At 34.5% G+C, this 21422-nt stretch overlaps 1 protein-coding gene across 1 annotated transcript in view; it reads left to right on the top strand.

Moving 5' to 3' along the window:
* Positions 1-21422, top strand: part of LOC144443438 (heterogeneous nuclear ribonucleoprotein K-like) — a 63280-nt gene that overhangs the window by 27194 nt on the left and 14664 nt on the right. Inside the window, exons 2-3 of the mRNA XM_078132914.1 lie at positions 2974-3165; positions 20131-20234. Coding sequence (XP_077989040.1) covers positions 3126-3165; positions 20131-20234 — 144 coding nt within the window. The 5' untranslated portion in view covers positions 2974-3125. The remainder of the gene's footprint in view (positions 1-2973; positions 3166-20130; positions 20235-21422) is intronic.

Here is a 21422-nt window from a genome sequence, read left to right on the forward strand (position 1 = left end):
AAGTCTTCCTACCATGTCTGCACCTATCAAAACAGTTGTCAATTTTCAGTAGATACATTTTACAACAGTAGACGTGCATTTTGTTATACTTTTCATAACACTTCAGCCATTGAAATAATTTAGTAATTTCAACATGCAAGGATTTAGTTTTCTTTGAAATCTTCAAGCTATGCAAGACTTGTCAACATATGATATGAAGGAATGAAAATTCTGTCTATTTTTTTTATTAATCCCCTGAAGGCAAGGGGACTATTGCAATGGGCTCCGTCTGTCCATTCATAATTCATCATTTCTCAGATGCGCAATATTCAATTTCTTTCAAACTTGACACAAAGGTGACATATCATATGGGACATATGTACATCAATTTGTTTTTTGATATATGCAAAATTAACCGAATGGCGGCCATATTTGTAGTTAAAAATCAATATTTATTGTAATATACAAACACTCCATTCATGTGTTTACCCCTATATTATCAGATGCAAGCTATCTTTGGAGATCTTGACCTTCAGGCCAATTCCTGCCTATCACAGACATATTGTTGTGTTTACATATTGCCAATTTCTTTTAAATCATGTTTGCAAGTATTGAATATTGGAGAAAAGAAGTATACACAGTGATAGTTTTGGCGCTCATGTAATTTTTCCTGAATGGCAGCCATATTTGTAGTAAACAATCTCTATATTACTGCATAACTCAAGAACTTCAGTACATAGACGCTATTCAAGTGTCTAACCCCATATAATCACATGCAAGCTTTCTTGTAGGAGTGACCTTTACCTTGACCTACAGTGTAGATCATCAAAATTAAGTTATTGCTTACATACATTGTATTACAGACACTTTGTAGCTATTATGTGTGGCTAATGTCTTTTAGATCACATCTATAGGTAATGCAGAACCAGATAAATATATTATTATACATGCATTATTTTTGGTGCTCATATCACTTTTTAGTCATTTGCAGCCATATTTGTAGTGAACAATCATGATGTACCACATACCTCAAACACTTTAATACATAGAAACTACATTCAAGTGTCCACCCCCATATTGCCAGGTTTAAACTTTCTTTTCAGACATTGACCTTTTGGCCTTAACTCTTATCTTCAGGTTCAATCAGCAATTTGTAGTATTTATTTGTTGCCACCAATTTGTTTAAATCATGTTTCCATTCAGTCACATAAAATGAAAGTATTTTAGGGACTGTCTTTTACGAAGACTTGTTTTATTTTAATTTCATCTATTTTCCTTTAATATTTGTTTAACACTGACATGTAATAATGATTATTCATACATGCATACATACAACACCATTAATGTATTTATGTTGTTTATTAATTCCATAATTATTTGTGAATTGCTGGTGTGATCTTGTTGTATCTTCTCTATATAGTTGAAACATTAATGAGCTCATAAGTGAGAAAGCAGCGGAAAATCTCGCTACTTTGATGGGAATCTTGCATGCATTGAAAACGGTATCTTGTATTCTGCTATCAATTGGACAAAACGTGTGCTCGTAACAATACTAGAAAAAGTCAGCTGGGAGGCACACTATGATAGACTATGAATATTTCATGTTATTTGTAATAGCAGTTTTCTTGCATGACTCCAGCCTGATAAGTGAAGTGCTTTTAGTTCCCATTGATTAATAAACCTAGCGTCAGTTTTTACCACTCTGACCCTTACAGATGTAGAGCGACTTCAACCAACAGTCTCCATTCATGTTAAAATATCATCAACTTCAATGTTGATATGTGTCGGCTTACATTAGACTTATAAAGCATTTACAAAGGGGATTATCATTATTTCAATACTAGATCATTTAGATATTGTGAAAATTCACTATTTTTTATTCATCAAGGGTTAGGCATTGTAATTTGCTATGTACATGGAAGGGGCCTCAGCAAGGCAAGGCTAGTACTTTGTAATACCACACAGCAACAATGGAGCATTTCAAAACAATTACATGTGGCTCATAGCACCTCAATTATGTTTGTCAATGAAAAATTTATGAATTAAAAAATCACCAGTCGTGGTTGAAATTTCCATGTCTTGCGCTGGTGTGTTTTTGAGAAATATCCTCCCACACATGATATTTAACATAATAAAGGTCTCACATTTTGTGATATGAAGAACTGGGTAACAAAGGTCACCCAGAGTGCTTATCAACGTGGTTTCTCTTCTACTCTTGATGAGGAGTCAACAAGAGCCTGTTGGCATGGTTACTAGTTTATGTGGAGAGGCATCATGGTCCTTTCTCAGAGACCCCCTATCCTCCTGATTTTTCTGTTTCATCAATATTACAAGTACTCTGAGGAGTAATGATATTTTATAAGAGATCGGTATATATCTGTACCATACCATTTCGTGTAGGAAAATGAGAGGTTTTCAGGTCAGTCGTTTAGATAGCAATCTACGTTATAATAGCACACACTAGGAGATACATTGTGTATGGAAAATATTCTAATTGTGCTCTGGTGCTTCCAAATCACACTAACTTTTTTATGTTTTTGTTTTTTTAAATATTCAGGAAATGATTAATTATTTTTTTAGAGTAGAATATTTGGTGTACATGAATTGATACCTTAAACTACTTAGAATGCCTTCCCGTAAAACATTGACTACGACAACTTTCTTTTTTTGACGTATATGAAATATTTGACTGCGTTTATTTATTTCAAAAATGATTTTTGATGCATTTTGTTACTGTGGTATATATATATAGCTAGAACCACATAGGGTTAAACATCATATTATTCAAAATAATGTGTGTGAATTTATAACCCCACCTAAACTAGCTAACCTTTCAAATTGCACCCCCAGAAACTCCCACTGCAATGTGATGTGCTGTGTCACGACCAAATTTTCATAATTATTCTAATATTGAATTGCTGTGTGTCGTTGAATGGGAGCTGTCACATGAGCTAGCTCATTGTAATTTCTAATTTTCTACATGTATTGTTGCAGACTCTTAGCTCCACCTGCGTGTGTGCTAAAGACATTGTTTGAAGGACAGCGTATATAAGGGTAAACAGTCCATCAAAACTATCTAGTCAGTTGTTAGCCAGCTTTGGAGACAACATCTACGTCTACTGACATCGTACCAAACCTGTATACTTATGAACCCAGATACAAACATCAATATGCAAGACATTGAAGGTAAGAACAAACACATTTTTTCAACGACTGTTAGTTCACTCTACTCCACTCTGTGTGATCTGTAGATGTATTTTGATCAGAGTTTTTCTATCTCTACCTAAGCTTGATGTTATATTGATGTTGTGTTTCTTGTCGGCTTATTGTGATGAAAATATTAGAAAGGACAGTGTGTGTGTGGTGTGTGTGTGTGGAGATGAATATGTTTGTGAATACTTTCCGAGCATATTCATGATTTATCTACAAATATTACTGATATTTTGGGGGTGGATGTCCGTTTTTGAGAGAGGTAAAAATGATTGATTGATTAATTCCACTGCTTGTACCAATTGGGGAAACCCTACTCAGATGGCAGCTGTTTAGTCCTCACTATTGCCTACCATTTATTGCTGTTGCACCAATGACCTAATGAAAAATTATGACTGTGGTGTTTCTAGGAGACGGAGGGACAACATCCGTCACTATAAAATTACAGCAGTGGGAATTGATTATGGTGTAGGGGATTGTTAGTGTGTACTACTAGTAGATCTCACCAATGAATGGGCTTTCTGTGTTAACTATATACTATATGTTACAAGCAATGTATGCAAAATGAAAGCATTGTGATTTTTGTCACACAAAGTGAAATACTCGGAGGTATTACTAATATGTCACACGTCCAGTCTATCAATGGAAGTGGATCCCCTACTTCACTTTTGTATCTGCTTTGTTACTGGTAAAGTCTGTGAATAGATTGAGGCTCTCTTTGTAATTTCATTAGTCAAAGTACTGTCAAATTCTTGCCTACATACGTTCTTTAAGTCTATCCCGATTTAAGATCGTTACCAGTTTTTTTTCTGCCAGTCATTATAATTTCTATTCCAGAGGCTTGTTGTATTGTAGTCATGGGTTTGGCCCCTTGTCTCTCCTGAGACAGGCTGACAACACTTTGGGAAAAGCTACCAGTGTAGTGGAAAATTTATGCAAAATGTTCACACCTTGAAGTTGATGAAATTCAGGTGAAAAAAAAGAAGCTATCTGTTGATCTAAAAGGAGTTGCTTGCTTTCTGTATCTAGCTGTTTGTGTGGATTTGGATTTTAACTGGCAAATATGTCTGAGATGCTTTGAAAGCCTTTTTCCCTTGTTAATGTTAAACCGTGGGAAGGGTGTTAAAACACAGCAGAAGTGTAACATGTCACTGCCAACCGTTGTTTCTTCACAGCTTTTTGCTTTCACACCATCGTTCCTCAGCTCTATCTATTGATTTTTAAGGCAGCAGTTGGGAGATTTTTATGGCTCTTATTTCCCTCCAGCTCCTGCATTGATTCCCTGACGTATTCCTTCCCTTTTATTCCCTTGTATCCGTCTTCCAATATGTCCACAGTAAACTGAAACAGTGCCAATATTGAGTATGGAGGACAAAATAATATTGAATAAAACTAGACTCAGTGTGTGACACCAGTGTACTGTACACACAATATGCATAGATATAATATACACAGTATGCATTTGTTTGATTTTCAAAAAGAATATGGAGTGAAAACAACGCAGCTGCATATTGATAATTCATGAATATATGATGAGATTGGTAAGACCTGGGATTGAAATGAAACATGTAGAGAAAGAATACACCATGTTATTATGGCAACTTGAAAGGCTTCTGGCTTACTGTAACTCACAATATGCAGAGATATAGATATATGAAGGAGAAAAAAAACCCATCATACTAGTTAATGTGAAGTACATTGAGAGTGCTTATTGATTCCAAGCTGTGTGTGTGTGTGTGTGTGGTGTCTGTGTGTCTATGTGTGTGTTTGTATTTGTGTGTCTATGTGTTGTGTGTGTGTGTGTGTGTGTGTGTGTGTGTGTGTGTGTGTGTGTGTGTGTAGATGTATAGCCCCATTTAAGGGGAAAGGAAAAAAGATGGCTTCCATTAATGTGAATGACTTTGAGTGGCAATATTTTGTCATATTGAGGGGACGTTAAAAATAATGACTGGTGAGAACACAGAAATGATGTCATTACAGTGAATTAGAAGCAAGCCTTTATGAACAAGACAATAGCAACAATACCACTGCAAAATGATTTTCCATGTGTTCTCAGTGACTGAGACACAAATTAAAATATCCCTCATTAGTGACTAATGTGCTTTCAGTCCTTAGCTACAAAGGAAAGGATAATGAATTATTGGCAAGGAGTGAAAATTACCAACAATTTAGCAGACCATGAATTTTATCACTTTGAAATGCTAGCGGTATAAAATCTGGGAAGATATACCGGGGGTATGCAGAATTTGTTGTCACCAAGACTAAAATCTGTAGAGATATAGTTAGTTTTTGATGTCTCTGGAAATGTCAATTTTAATTGGTATATTGTCAAACTAGAGTAGATGCTGTTAGCAACTGAAATTTCAACTGAACTATTTGTTAAATCGAAGCAGATATATTGACGTCACCTGTGTGTGTTTCACCAGGATACAGCTTAGAAATTGTATACAATCTTAACATTTCATGAGACTTGATAATAAAAACCATGCTACCAGAATGAAACATACATTGCCATACTTCAAAAGATAATTTTGACAGTTGAACAGTACAGGAAGAGAAAAAGACTGATCAAATCATACACAAATTAGTGAGGGAGGTTGAATTGTGTTTAAAGCCATATTCTAATCATTCTCTCCTGCTTGATTCTAACAGTATGTAGGGGACTATATACAATTGACGTATCTAATTTGAAATGCCAATGAATTTCTTATTAATAAGGGAAGAAATAGATTTGTATTTTGACAACCACTGCACTTTGCTAATGTTTATTCAGTTAATTTGCTAGTGTAGAAGTAGACTCTAGGTTCCAGTGGTTATGAAATATTAACATGTATTCCCAAAGCAACAGGTATCCTATTGTTTCTCTGTACATGTACTATTAGATAATATATACAAATTAGACACAAAATTCGGCATTTCAAACCCTTTGCTGTTGAGATTATATCATATAAATTAGAGACAAAATTCAGCATTTCAAACCCTTTGCTGTTGATATTATATCATATAAATTAGAGACAAAATTCAGCATTTCAAACCCTTTGCTGTTGAGATTATATCATATAAATTAGAGACAAAATTCAGCATTTCAAACCCTTTGCTGTTGATATTATATCATATAAATTAGAGACAAAATTCAGCATTTCAAACCCTTTGCTGTTGATTTTAATATATCATATAAATTAGACACAAAATTCGGCATTTCAAACCCTTTGCTGTTGATATTATATCATATAAATTAGAGACAAAATTCAGCATTTCAAACCCTTTGCTGTTGAGATAGGAATTAGAAACAAAATTCAGCATTTCAAACCCTTTGCTGTTGAGATATATCATATAAATTAGAGACAAAATTCGGCATTTCAAACCCTTTGCTGTTGATATATATCATATAAAATAGAGACAAAATTCAGCATTTCAAACCCTTTGCTGTTGAGATTATATCATATAAAATAGAGACAAAATTCGGCATTTCAAACCCTTTGCTGTTGAGATTATATCATATAAATTAGACACAAAATTCGGCATTTCAAACCCTTTGCTGTTGAGATAGGAATTAGAGACAAAATTCGGCATTTCAAACCCTTTGCTGTTGAGATATATCATACAAATTAGAAACAAAATTCGGCATTTCAAACCCTTTGCTGTTGATATATATCATATAAAATAAAGACAAAATTCGGCATTTCAAACCCTTTGCTGTTGAGATATATCATATAAAATAAAGACAAAATTCAGCATTTCAAACCCTTTGCTGTTGAGATATATCATATAAATTAGAGACAAAATTCGGCATTTCAAACCCTTTGCTTTTGAGATATATCATATAAATTAAAGACAAAATTCAGCATTTCAAACCCTTTGCTGTTGAGATAGGAATTAGAGACAAAATTCAGCATGTCAAACCCTTTGCTGTTGAGATATATCATACAAATTAGAAACAAAATTCGGCATTTCAAACCCTTTGCTGTTGATATATATCATATAAAATAAAGACAAAATTCGGCATTTCAAACCCTTTGCTGTTGAGATATATCATATAAAATAAAGACAAAATTCAGCATTTCAAACCCTTTGCTGTTGAGATATATCATATAAATTAGAGACAAAATTCGGCATTTCAAACCCTTTGCTGTTGAGATAGGAATTAGAGAGACAAAATTCGGCATTTCAAACCCTTTGCTTTTGAGATATATCATATAAATTAAAGACAAAATTCAGCATGTCAAACCCTTTGCTGTTGAGATAGGAATTAGAGAGACAAAATTCAGCATTTCAAACCCTTTGCTGTTGAGATAGGAATTAGAGAGACAAAATTCAGCATTTCAAACCCTTTGCTGTTGAGATAGGATTTCAAACCCTTTGCTGTTGTACAATTCTGTAAGATTGGGTGCAAGCATTAAAGAGTTGTCATTGGTTAGTGATGTTTTCCATTAGGGGACTCAGAATTACAGTTTCACTTAATATCATGTATATATTTAGCTCCTTCAATCGCCGCTGCATCTTATTAGTGATTTCAATCAAAGATGGTTTGTGAATTTACTGAATGTAGGGATGACGATCATTCATTTGAATATATCCTATCAACAGATACAAGGATTTGATTTTCTTATTTCACACTATTACTGTGTAGGTTTTAGTACAATAAATCTGTACAATCAGTGAAAGGACATACAAACTCATATTTACATATAAATGTAGTGTTTTGCCCAAGAAAAGGATGTCTAGGTGTCAAGAAAATTCTAAATTTTGAAAGGCAAAGAAAAAAACCCCAAGAATGTACCCTCATTGAGTCAGTGAACCAATGATCTTTGACCACCTGTTAGAGGCTACCCAATGAGCAGCAAGGGCAACTTGATTATATATAAGCAGTCATTCAGAATGTTCCAGATCTTCAAACAGGACTTGGTGATTTAAATAATATGAAATCAATTAGATCGCAGGTAGCAATTTGATGGTAGACTCTTGTGTTATTAAGTTGGAAAGACAGAGCAAACATAATGACACAGAAAGAGGGCACAGACTCGTCTTAAATTGTATATCTTTGCTGTAGACATTGCCTTGATAGAAATATGTTTTACAGGCTTGGCTTGACATTGAATTTACCAGTGGTTTCAACATAATGGATTTGTTGGCTGTTACACAAGCCATACAATGATTTCTACATTTATTGTAGTTGTAGATCTGGCACAGATAAAAATTTGAGGCATTACTCAGGAATGGCCTGTCACTGTATTTTGATCCACATAATTTCATGTACATGTAGATGTGTAATTTTAAAAGCAGACAGAGTGAGTAGAATTAGAGACGAATTGAGATAATAGTGAGAGTGGTAGAGGTTCAAAGGGATCAGTCTAATACGTTAAATGGTATGGGTACTGTAGGGATTTCAACGCAGTGCATGACTTCCATCTCGACAGTCAAAGGAAATGACTGTAAATCAGGCCAAAATGGAACGCATTTGCTGTAGATAACAAGCACTTGGACTGCTGACTTCACCTAGCAACACACTTGTTTTAGACCAGTCTGCTGTGCACAGTCTAATGAAAGTTTAATGGCTAATTAGTAATTATTTGAATATGATTTGTGGGTGGAGATAACAGACATAACTACCATTACCTGTGTCATCAGTAGACTTCCTATCTCCTATGATAAGATGGCTGGAGATTAGTACATCAATGTATCCCAGCATTCCACTTGTTTTTAGCTTTCTCTTGCAGTAAATACAAGCTCACATGGTAGAAACTTTGTAACTCAAGTGCAGATTTCACTGATATCAGCATTCTTTCCCTTGTCTTATAAAAATTTACTAAGTGTGACTGTCAATTAAAGCCTTGCCGATTAATAGGAATATTGTTCCCAGTTACTTCTAGTTTTAGTTGTTTTTTTCCAAACAAGCTAATCTGTACCAGTTTTATAGTAACAGTAACCATTATTTCAACTGATCACCTGAATTTAGCCAAACTAAGTTGAGTTTGAACCACAACCTGCAAACTTACTATTACCATTAAAGTGACCATATGGATGAGGATGGGATATTTATTTTGGATTTTTTAATTTATAAAACAATTTTATCATGGCTACCTCCTTGAAAAATATGCCAAGTCCTAGTTTGTTTAAAGTTACTTACTTGCAAAATCATAATAAATGTGTAAAAAGTTTGTTATTTTACGTACAATAACAAACTTTTTACACATTTCTTTTAGCTTTTCAGAATGTATTGAGTTACAAACACAGAGTGTCACAGACTCAGTCATTGTTGTTTTACATTGATTTTTCAAGTTAGTAGGAATTGATAAAATTGTTTTATAAATTAAAAAGCCTAAAATAAATACCCAATCCTAGTCCATATGGCCAACTTTAAACAAGTTGAATTCCTGTGTACAGTTGATCTGATCGAAATTTGCCAAATTTTCTAAGGTTGCCAGTGAATTTAACAGTAAATGAATACAAACACTTCTTCTTTGAAATAGTAAATTAAATTTTACAGATAGATGAGATATACTTTCTTTATTGTCCATAAAACATGGGAATTCATCGTGGCACCAGACAAACATCAAATGTAATACAAAAGGCAAGATGTGTATACATACACAATCCCGATGTAAAACTGAAGGTATACAGCCAATTAAAAAATAAAGTGCTTGCTTGTGCCACAAAGAAAATGACAGAAAAATAGCATAAATTTTTGTTTTACTTTTTGCGTGCCAAGTCCAAGTTTAAAAGTTTTACAGCAGATGGAATACAGGGCTTCTTAAAAAGAAACGTTTGGAAATAGTGAATCAACTTACATTAATTGTTTCCTTCTCCTAGTGGTAATTGTGTAGTAAGACGTTGTCTTTCCCATCTAATTAATATTACACCATTAGGATATAGTGATGTGTGTACTGTATTGTGTTTTTGTGTCCTAATAGGACTACCCATTGTCTCTCTGACAAATTATCATATACTTTGTGTGAACTAAACAATGGTGAATTGTCATTTCCAGAAAGGTTTATAGAATGTTCAACTGCTACAGTTTGTGGTCACTTGTTTGATCAATTCATCCTGCCCAACAGATGTTGTATATTGAGGGTCTTGCTGTATTTCTCCAACCCTCCTAGCAAGGGTGTGGCATTGTTATCCAGGTTGTGTGTGCTTTCTCATTCTGCATAGCCCAAGGTGTGGGTGTGGTAAATAAGGAAGTCTCACCGAATTTGTAACTATTAAAAGTGAACATAAATAGACACTCCCACTTTATTTCTGATGGTGGTGATGAAATTATCTGATGCACATTCGGTTTATAATGCCATTTTATATTAAATAAAACTGATAATACACGCGTCCTTATGTGGTCTGAAAACTGAATTTGTTTTCTATTTTATTTTAACATCATGCAGAACAGTAGTTTTGCAGTCACTTGGTTTCTTTATTTCAGCTAATGTTTAAATTAAAGACTATGTTTGAATCCCAACTGTTGTCATATCACTGGAGCCATAAGGGATTACGTGAGATCATTTTGTCTTGGAACAACTTTTTAACAGCTCTGCCAAACGATTGTTTTTCACACATAAATTTTAATCCTAATATGAAGTGGGCCTGTAAGTCAAATTTCTCTCTGATTGTAACAAGTATGATGATAATATTTGAAAAATACTGATGCATAATATTAGTAAATATTATGAAAGAAAATTACACTTCCATGTTTAGGTGGAAATGGTGAATTTATGTGGTACACATAGTCGGCAAATGTGGAGATACTCGTCAACCAATACTCTGGTAGTTGTTTCATCCCAATACTCGTTTCCCAGTGGTAGTTTCATCAACCAATGCTTGCATCCCTGGTAGTAGTTCCATCAACCAATACTAACTTCCCTGGTAGTTGTTTCATCAACCAGTCAGTAAACATATAGACATGGAGACTGCGTGTTCGCACTTAGTACATTAATATAACAAACAGAGGTAAATTACAGGATTATAGTAAGCAAAATGCATAGAAGTGCACTTTGTAAAGCTGGCTTTTAGTTCTTGCAATACAAAGCATAGCAAATGGTGAGATTACAGAGTAGTTTGCTGCTAAATGAGTGGATGGTGATAACAAGGGCAGGTCGGGCCATAATCCATACACCAACTACTGATTCATTTGACGTCTCCTTGCATTAGTTTCAACCAAGTCTCCAAGGTACTTACAGTGGCTACAACATTCAAGGAAAGCTGGTGTTACATACTGAATCCAGTTATGGCTACACCCTACACCAACAGTGGTTGCCTCTTGTGTGTAGCCTATCCAAATAATTACCTTCTTTGCTTTTGTCACTCTAGTAGGTCACAAATCCAATATTAGTCAAGACAGCCTTTGTCACTTTTACAAAGGGTGAAAGACACTGGGAGAAACAACAAAAAAGGGAAACTAATTGCACTTAATTATGGAGTTGGGCCCCAAAATACTGTACTTACATGGTTTTATTCAAGGAAATATAGAGAAAACACACAAAGAAAGTCTTGACATTTAACATTTGAAAGGAACTAGATAATTTAGTGTGATGTGATATTCTCACCAAATACATTTTAATACACATTTGAAAATATGCCACTTTTCCTAATGACCAAGAAAATGCCTTATGCATATCAGACTAATAGCCATTAAGATAGAAGAATGAAACAATAGGAACAGTTTGTGGGATAATAACTCATCCTGCTTTTGTATTTGTACATTGTTTTTTTTTTTATTAAATGGTTAACTATTACATTTTACTAATGGTATGGATTGCTATGGTTTTTGATACTATGTAGCAGAGAGGATGTACAGGTTGCAGCAATGTCTCAGGGCATATCCTGAGGTGTGGGCAGTGCATGGCTTGCCGACAGAAATGCAATCCATTTTGACTAGTTGCCACCATCTAGAGGAGATACTATCCCCAAGTGATGCACAGCTGTCATTGTTTTAGAGAGAGAGAGAGTGGGGCGTGGGTTATATTTACCATAACAAAGTAAATTATGCAAATGAGATAGTTAAGGAGACAAAGACTCAACAGGCGGTTGGCTAGAAATGTGGCAAATATGTGAATCAATTTGCCATGTGCCTATCACTAATTTGTCAGTGGCTGCACAGAGGAGGAGCAATGACTAGGGAGTTGTAGATATTAGAAGGCAATAGTTGTGATAAGAATCATTTGTTTGAAGACAGTTACAGCAGTGATGAATGTAGAAGCAACAACAGGTAGGTCATTATCATGTTAGGCACAGAGTTGTCTGTATAGAATGTCTCAGTCTCTGTCTCACTCAGGTTGATCACATCAGGTACAGAGCTTGACTCTAGCATGTCTAGTCTCTGTCTCAGGTTGATCACGTCAGATACAGCTTGACTCTAACATGTGTCACTCCCTGTCTTACACTGATCACGTTAATGTACAGAGTTTGACTTGCGTGTCTCTGTCACAGGTTGAGATACGTCTGTCTGTATACACTACACTGAAAGTACATGGTTTTCCTGAAAGACCAGACTATTGCTTTTGTGGATCAGGACTTGATATATCCACAGTAGATTGTGGATTGCGTGTAATGACTACACAACATAAAATTTTCATGTATGATATCAGTTTCATGTAGATTTCCTTACTGTATTTCAAATTAATGAAAATTGCATTCTCATTACTGTGCCAGCACTCAGAGCAATTTCTTTTGTGATTCCATTTCTATCGTCAATATTTCATGGTTCAGAGAGAAAAAAAAAGTAGAAAATGTCGCAAATTAATTCCAAACACACAGAATCCAAGTGCAATTATCAAACATACACAGGTATCCATTTCATAGTGACTAGTCAGAGCTAATATTACATGTTTCATATTTTGTGCATTCCTCATTATAATTGAATTGTTTTCACTGCAGCTGTACTCGCATGTCTTCTCATTGTCAGCATCTATTCTGTTGATCCAGTGAACAGCACTTTATAGAATACTGGAATGATTTAGTCGTTTAGAAAAACCAGTTGATTGTTTTATATGACATTTTAGACAATTAAATGCACTGTTTTGAATGTCTATGGCAAGACAGATGATGTTGATAGTAAGTCAGTGGATATGAGAAATGATGGTGGAAGACTTGTATTACCTCGTGAATTATGCAAGAAGGGATCTCAGTAAGCTAGTAAGGCCCCATCTCTTGATGTATGGTGTTATGAACTGTAACTCCATTGCTGTGATATGGTCAAATAGGACAGTTGTAGTAAGTCAGTCAAGATATGAAATGTTTCCAATGATGGAACGGATATTTGGATATATAGTTAGCTGAGAGTATCGTAAAATCTGTCTGTCTGTCTGTCTGTCTCTTTTCTGTGTGTGTGTGTGTGTGTGTGTGTGTGTGTGTGTGTGTGTAAGTATAGAGGAAATAGAATTGCAATAGTGAAGTTTGTCATCACAGAAGTGGCTCAACTGTACATTTTAAAGGAAATTCATAACTTCTTTCAAAATACATCATATATAACAAATAATATAAAAAGGGATTTATTGAATTTAGTTTGTTTTTGATTGATTTCTATCTATTCCTACCCTTCACTGTCCAAATTAAAATAAAAAATATTGGGTAATTCATTTTTGACACCCCCTCAAAAAAAATTGTTAATATTATTAATTTAATGAGATGTGACATGTCATTTTTTGTGTCCCTTGGTATATCTACAACCGATAATAATATCAAGAAGATACATGTAGCACATTCACCTGATTTGTTGTATTAATCTCATGGGTTGAGTAAGACATTACAACCATAAACACAGGTCATCACTAGTCAAATTTCATTTTGGTATCTCAAAGACAATTGGACTGTGTATCTGACTCAGTTTCTAAAGATGATTCAAAGAGAGAGATTGAGAAATTGAGATAGGCATTATATTGTGTTGACATAGGTAATCTGACCTGTACCCAAGGGTATGTATTAGTGGTGAGCTGTGTTCTAGTACTACAATTTTAATGACCCAGTGGACCTAAGGTTGCCACCACAGTGTGCTCCTTGTAAATATAACCCAACTGACCTTCAGCAAATGTACTCCCTAGGTAGGTATGGTTTATTGTATAAATATGACACAGAGACAAATTAATGAACCTGATAAATACATGTAATAGGGCTGTGATGTGTGTGTGTGTGTGTTGTGTGTGTGTGTGTGTGTGTGTGTGTGTGTGTACATCATGTATGCTCCAACTATATGACAGTATTTCCTATCACAACAAGGTTACAAAAAAAAAGATTGTTACTGAAAATCAGAGTTTTTGTGTTTGTGTCTCTGCAATATGAATCATTGATGGAGTTCCTGTATTTACCCCAACTGTATGGGAGAAAATGTCTTTTTTTTTCATTTATTGTTCGGAGACTCCACAGTGATTGCCTTTTCTTCTTTGTCCACCATCATAAATGGTGAGATTTTAATCTCTACATGTGATTGTAGGTAACAATTACCGCTGCTATAAATAATGGAATTTCTATATTGTCTTGACATCTCTTACAAAAATAGCTATTTCTAATGATGGAATTTCTGTCGTGTCTCAATGTGTTATATCAAATGGCTATCCCTATGTATGTGACTGGATTTCTGTCATGTCTCTACTTCTTCTAGAAAACATCTCTCCTCACTACCCTAAATGATGGAATTTCTACATACTATAAGTCTCAATGTCTTACATCAAGCAGCTATAAAATGCTGGTAGTTTTATCTTGTCACAGTGTCTTCTAGATCAGCTTCTCACCACTTAAGTCTTGGAGTTGCTGTCTTGTCGCCATATCATCACGAAAGCTACTATCTTTACTGTTGTAAATAGATGTAGTTGTCTTGAGGTCGTGTAGAAAAACTGTCTCCACTCATCAATGCCATTTCTATCTTGTCTCCGTGACAACACGTAGGAAACAACCATTTCCAGGATTGTAAATGATGGAATATCTGTCTTTTCAGACATGTCTTGGAGATTGCAACTATCTCCAATCATGTGTCCTACAGGGTTTGCAGATCAACTAACTTACAAACTTCCCCAACAAATTGATCCAGAATGGTCATACAATTGTATCTGAATTAGAACATTGGGTGGTTGAAGACCCCTTCAAGCACAACATTTAGGATCTGTTGGTTTACATTTGTAAATGTACAAGTCAGACAAGCAAAATAATGGGTTACCTTACTAATACTATCAAGTTTGCACTGCCAATATCCTACAACATGTACATATTTCAAAATGTATATCATAGAATATGTAAATGTATATTTTTGAAATTGGATCTAGTAGACTACTGAGTACACATGTATAGAAACTAATTAATTGAGCTCCATCAATTAGATATAAATGATAACATGCATATTTTTGCTTTTAGTTCCTTGGCGTCTTTTTTGGTTGAAATTCCTCCAAAGATAAAAAGTATAGCCACTAATCCAGTCGTGTAGAACATGAAATATTGAAGGTAGCCTTTTTTTGTGTGTGAAGATAATCAATGAATATTTAATGGCAGTAATCTTCTTAATGTAATGAGTAGAAGTATAGCTTTACATGTACTGCCATCCATCAATCTGTCTATCTATCATGTCTTATCAATAGCACAGTAACGCTCTAATCTAGCGACGGTTGCCTTTGTTCACAGCTCTTATAATTTTCATCCTTTGGAATTCGGAAACTTATTATAGCAAAGTCGAGTTGACACTCGTGTACTCATTTTCTTGGCTGGAAATAACAGTTGTGAATTCTGAAATGCTTGTTGTACATAATATATGATGTAAATGAGAGAAAGAGAATTGATATTTGAAAGTATGTGGATGCATAGAAGAGTCTATTTTTTTACTTTTTTTTCTTCTATTTACTGAATTGATATGATTTAAATAAGATGTAAAGATACGCCAACATTCTGACTTCTTTGTAACAGCTGATCCCATTCATCATCAATTCATGCCTCAAATGGAAATTCCATCTTGTTCCGGAATATACATGAGATTATCTTTGAGGTAATCTCCAAAGTCTCTGTAATGGTTGCTTTCCTTTTTCAGAGCCAGCATTAAAACCTAGCTTCGACTCCATTCAGATTAAGTATTTCCATCACACAAGCATACTTACATTACATTCAGCTCTGCCATGGAGCGTGAAATTATTAATGTGAGATATGCAGCTAAAACACAATTTGTTTTATAAGGAGAACGGCATGTACAAATTTCCAATTAAAACAGCATAGAATTTGGGGGTTGACTTTCAATATCAAAAACTCCAATCTAATGTATATTCTAATTATTTTGTCGGATAGCTTTTTAATTTGACTGGAATTTTTTTGTGAAGCTCTTCTCTGACATTCCTGTAACATGAAAATTATCAAATTACATGTATGTAAATTGATAAGAGTATCTGTGGGAATTGAGATATGTATATGTACTTATCCAAATGTACATGTTATATTTTATAAATGTGACTGAGTAGTTAGTTTGTGTATGGTGAAAATCAAAGGATTTCTATGTCCAGCATATTTTACCAATCGTCATCTCTGAAAGGAATTTTTCAACCTCAAATTGTAAAGGATTAAGAAATGAAAGTTGTGCATAATTCATGATGTGCATCAATTCAAACCAGATATATGTATGTACGCAGCCATCTATTGTGTAATAGTAAAGTGTGTTGGCTTTCATACCTGTCATAATTTGATGGATGGTATGTATGTGTGTCGTAGTAGGAGTGCAAATTTGTATGTTGCCAAGAAAAGTGAAAAGATATTGAACATTTTTGTAGCTATGTATGTATGTATGTATGTATGTATGTATGTATGTATGTATGTATGTATGTATGTATGTATGTATGTGTGTATGTGTCTGTCTGTCTCTGTCTGACTGTCTGTGAGTGTCTTGCCAAGTTAGAATGCTGTATAGAAGTAATTTGAGTAGCTGTGTGTGTGTGTTTGTGTGTGTGTGTGTGTACATATCATGCCATATGTCTATGTTTGTACATGTACATTTGTAATGCCAATACAGTGGTTTAGTTCAGTGTACTTTACTCCACATCTGTGTTCCTATGAAATAACTTTGTAAATTGTCAGGCAAAGTAAATATAGACATTAGTAGTTGACAACATGATATTTGTTGTCAGTTGATGATATCTCTGTAAGACATAGTTTGATTCAGACCCATTACGCTATGGATGTAGATAGTACAAAATTAAATATAAATGCACTTGCTACTATATCCAATGGGTTTCTGTCCATTTCTGTAAAAAAAAGATTAGGAAAATTGACTTACAAATTAAACTGATTAGTTGATAAGTTGAACATAGGAAAGTTGAGTGGACAAAGAAATCACTGCTGTAGTTATAATTTGAATTTGAAAAAAGTAATTGTGATCGCTGATAAACTGAGTTGTATCATCTGACGTGTGTCTGATCATTGACTAGATCAGTATGTTGACATCCATTCACTGCCTTATAAGTTCTATAAAACACTGTTCTCTCACTTTATATGTCAAAGATGAGGTAGAAATAATCACTAGTTAATTTTGAAGTGATTTCATTGTAGTCTGTGAAATTGATACGAGTACAATTGCATGATGTACATGTAGGTACAGTATAGATGGTCCCCGATGGCAGTACAATTGTTGTGAGTTCATACAATTCGGGTTAACTGCTTGTACTACATAGTACATATATAAAATATATCCTGGCTTCCATGTAGTAAACAAATGGTACACGTCAACTATTAGAGTACAAATTGACCAATCTAATTTCGTCCTGTCTCTATGCCAAACACCTACCCCATAGTTACAAGTTACAAATATATACAAATTATGGAATGCATGACAGTAATATTTTATACTAGTAGCTGTCTTCCCCTGCATGACAAATAGTAGCTGTATTCCTGGCCCTGTCACATGTATACTTATATACACTTCATGTACTAGTATCTGCACTCCTTTGCATCCCCTGCATGACAAACATATACATACATACATACATACATACATACATACATACATACATACGCACGCACGCACGCACGCACACACACGCACGCACGCACGCACGCACACACACACACACACACACACACACACACACACACATACATACATACATACATACACAAACAAACTAGTAGATGTAAATCCTTCTCCCCTGCATGACATACTGTAATACAGAAGTAATAGCAATACCTTCCCCCCTCCCACCCCACCCACCCACCCTTCCTGAATGACATCCATGTATATATAAACATTCACTGACACTGGAAGGATATATTGTCTCTGTGTGATGTATTACTCCTACAAAATGACTTGTAGTGAAAAATAAAACCTCAATATTTGATGAATAGACCTCATGACATTCTCAATGCCACAGGTCATATAAAGTACATGTATTTAAATTGTCACTGTCACTAGTGTAATACTTTGAAAAATGACTAGAAATCTGTTCACTACGTGTTTGGCACTCCTTGGCAAAATGAAAGTAAAAGTGATTTTGTGAATTCTATCAATACAATAGGTCAATATTTCTGTACCGTAGTCTTTGGAATTTTTAATTTTGATTCTGTACAAAATATGTAATGAGCATGGAAATATGTTCAGAAACCTCAGCAAATACAACGTTGTCATTTCCATTTTGTTTGTCTTGTCTACATTTTATTTTTATGTAGTATTATAGAAATGGTGCTCACTTCTTATAATGTTACTAAATAAGTGTTTAAATGTTTTAAAAAGCAATCAGACATGCACATAATTTCTGTTGAATAAAGTCTCTCCCAATTTGTTGATATAATTGTACATATCTGTCTTTTACTTGCTTTGTGTAATTTATGACGTTGGTTGTGATATCAGAGATGCAGACCAGAAAGTCTTCTCTGAGAGATGTCGTGATTACTAGATTTAGAATACTGCCTACTCCAAACGCTTAATGGTTTCCAACTAATGTATGTTGCTAAAATTGTCATGTCATGTTCATAATGAAATATCTATAAATATATTGAAGTGATGGAAACAATTCACAAGATGCAAGTTTTTTCTTCTGTGTTACTGTATACATCATATGTTCATCTGTGTGCGATGTATTTTTTCACTCTGTGATATTTAGGGAGGCCTCACAAAAGCCAGTTGTCTGTCTGTTATATGAGACATGGTGTATGACCTGTGTCTAAGCTGAAATTTATTGCAACCAAACCTTGCTTTTCACTTGTAGGTTTTCACACTATAATGTATGCAAATGAATGCTTAATAGTAATTGGATAAGCAAAATAGACCATAGTAGAGCAATTATGGAAATGACATGAGAATGAATGAAATCATAAAATAATTGTGATCTAGCTGGGTATGGTAGTGACAGTGTTAATGTGATGACATTGTTCATTCCCAATTCATTTAACTGTACCCATAGGGCATACACTATTTGTTTTGAAGTGAATGGATCGATTATTTTATTTGTTGAAAAGATTGACTCTATGTCACTTTCACCTGCTAAACTGGTTTGTGTTTATCAATGTGTAAATAGTGTCTTTGTATCCACTGTCCATTTACTGTCACTTTGCTTGCTGACTTTGACAGTTGCAACGCAATGAAATAATAAACAACATAATAGTAAGGATTAGCGCTGGTCATATGCATTCATGGCAATGAAATGAATTCATTATTTGTTTCCAAAAATGTACTACTGTGTTCGTCATTGTTAGTTAGGTATATTTCAACTCCATTTCAATTATTAATGACAAATTGATGCAAAGTGCAACTCTTTATTTTCAGCAATAATTTACAAAGAATTGTACTATTTCAGTGTTCATTACTTTGTACTGCTATGCTCAATATTGCTGTTTGTCAATTTCACTAGTTGCCAAATTTGTCCCCATGTGCACTCAAACTTTTTTTTCCTGGCAAAATTGCTTTGTTGACTTAAGATTAAGAACCATTAAAACACTGCATCCTTTGTAAATCCTGGGTGGTATTTTTGATTATTTGTTTTTTTGTTATTTTGTTGCTAGGTAACAAGCGACCAGCAGATGATGATCTGAGTGGTGGAGGTAAGCGACCGAAAGGTGATGGTGAAGATCGACATGTTGACTTGCGTGTTCTCCTGCAAAGTAAGGTAAGGAATTCAAGTTTAACCAATCACACACGTTGACATGTCTAATCATGTGACTTCATTCGACCAATCAACAATCTCCACCTGTGAGTTTACAGGTAGTCACATGATTAAATGCATCAGTAAGTACAGCGAACTAGCCAAGTCATTTTTTTTCCTCAGTACATGTGTAATAAAATAAACCTCAAGGGAATACATCGATTTTATTCCCTACAGTCGTGATAAATAAAACACATAGATTCAATAGTGACAGAATATTTCATTTGTAGAAAGACTTTTGTGCAAAATGTTGAATTCAAATATGAAAATAAGAAGAATAGAAAGCAATTATAGTTGATCAGTAGTGAATCCCATGGCAGGCAGGTATATTATCATAGGGTGTTTACACACAGTGAACAAGAACAATAGGGTAGACCAGGTGATAATATTAAAGTGGATTCAGTAATATCCTGCCATGTGCTGGATAAAAGAAATTTATGTATGCAATAATATAATTGTTGCAGTAAAGATTAGGGTTACTTAGTCAGCCATGTAACGGTTCTTTAATGAGGTTTCAAATAACAATACAGGGGATGATAACGAGTCACGTTACCAGCATTTTAAACAGTTTGCCGAATTGTAGATGAAATATACTACCATTTTCTTCAGTTTTCCTAATTACAAAATTTGAATTACATTGTGATTCTTGTATGTGGAAGGGATTGTTAGTTATGGTAAATTGAATTATGCTTAGTACTGAAATTTGAAAATGGTGATCAAAAGAGAAAAGGTCTTTTAACTGTCAGTGGTATCAGGCCGTCTGTGTTTCTAAGCTAGATGTAAATATCACACAAAAACAGTTCAGAATTCAAGACACAGTCCACCCACATCCTTGGAAGTGAGGTATATCCTTCCCACGCAAACTAAATGTATCTTCCTTCCCACATCTTTAAAATGTAAAATTGCCAGTGGGATGTTACATTATGGCAGGATAAGAACACATTGATGATATTGGGATAGCAGTGATAGACAACAAAGAGTTTGGAGTGTAGATTTATCTCAAGTGTAAAATCAGGATGTACGAACTGTTCTCTTTATGTGATCATGTACACATGATATTTTGTTTTTCTGATGTTTGATCATGTTTTTCATAACTTTGGGCTCCAGTAACAGAGGAGGATATGTGGTAAAAGTGTGATTGGTTTCATTTTT

The sequence above is a fragment of the Glandiceps talaboti genome, chromosome 12 (assembly GCF_964340395.1).
Source record: "Glandiceps talaboti chromosome 12, keGlaTala1.1, whole genome shotgun sequence".
NCBI classification, from domain to species: domain Eukaryota; kingdom Metazoa; phylum Hemichordata; class Enteropneusta; family Spengelidae; genus Glandiceps; species Glandiceps talaboti.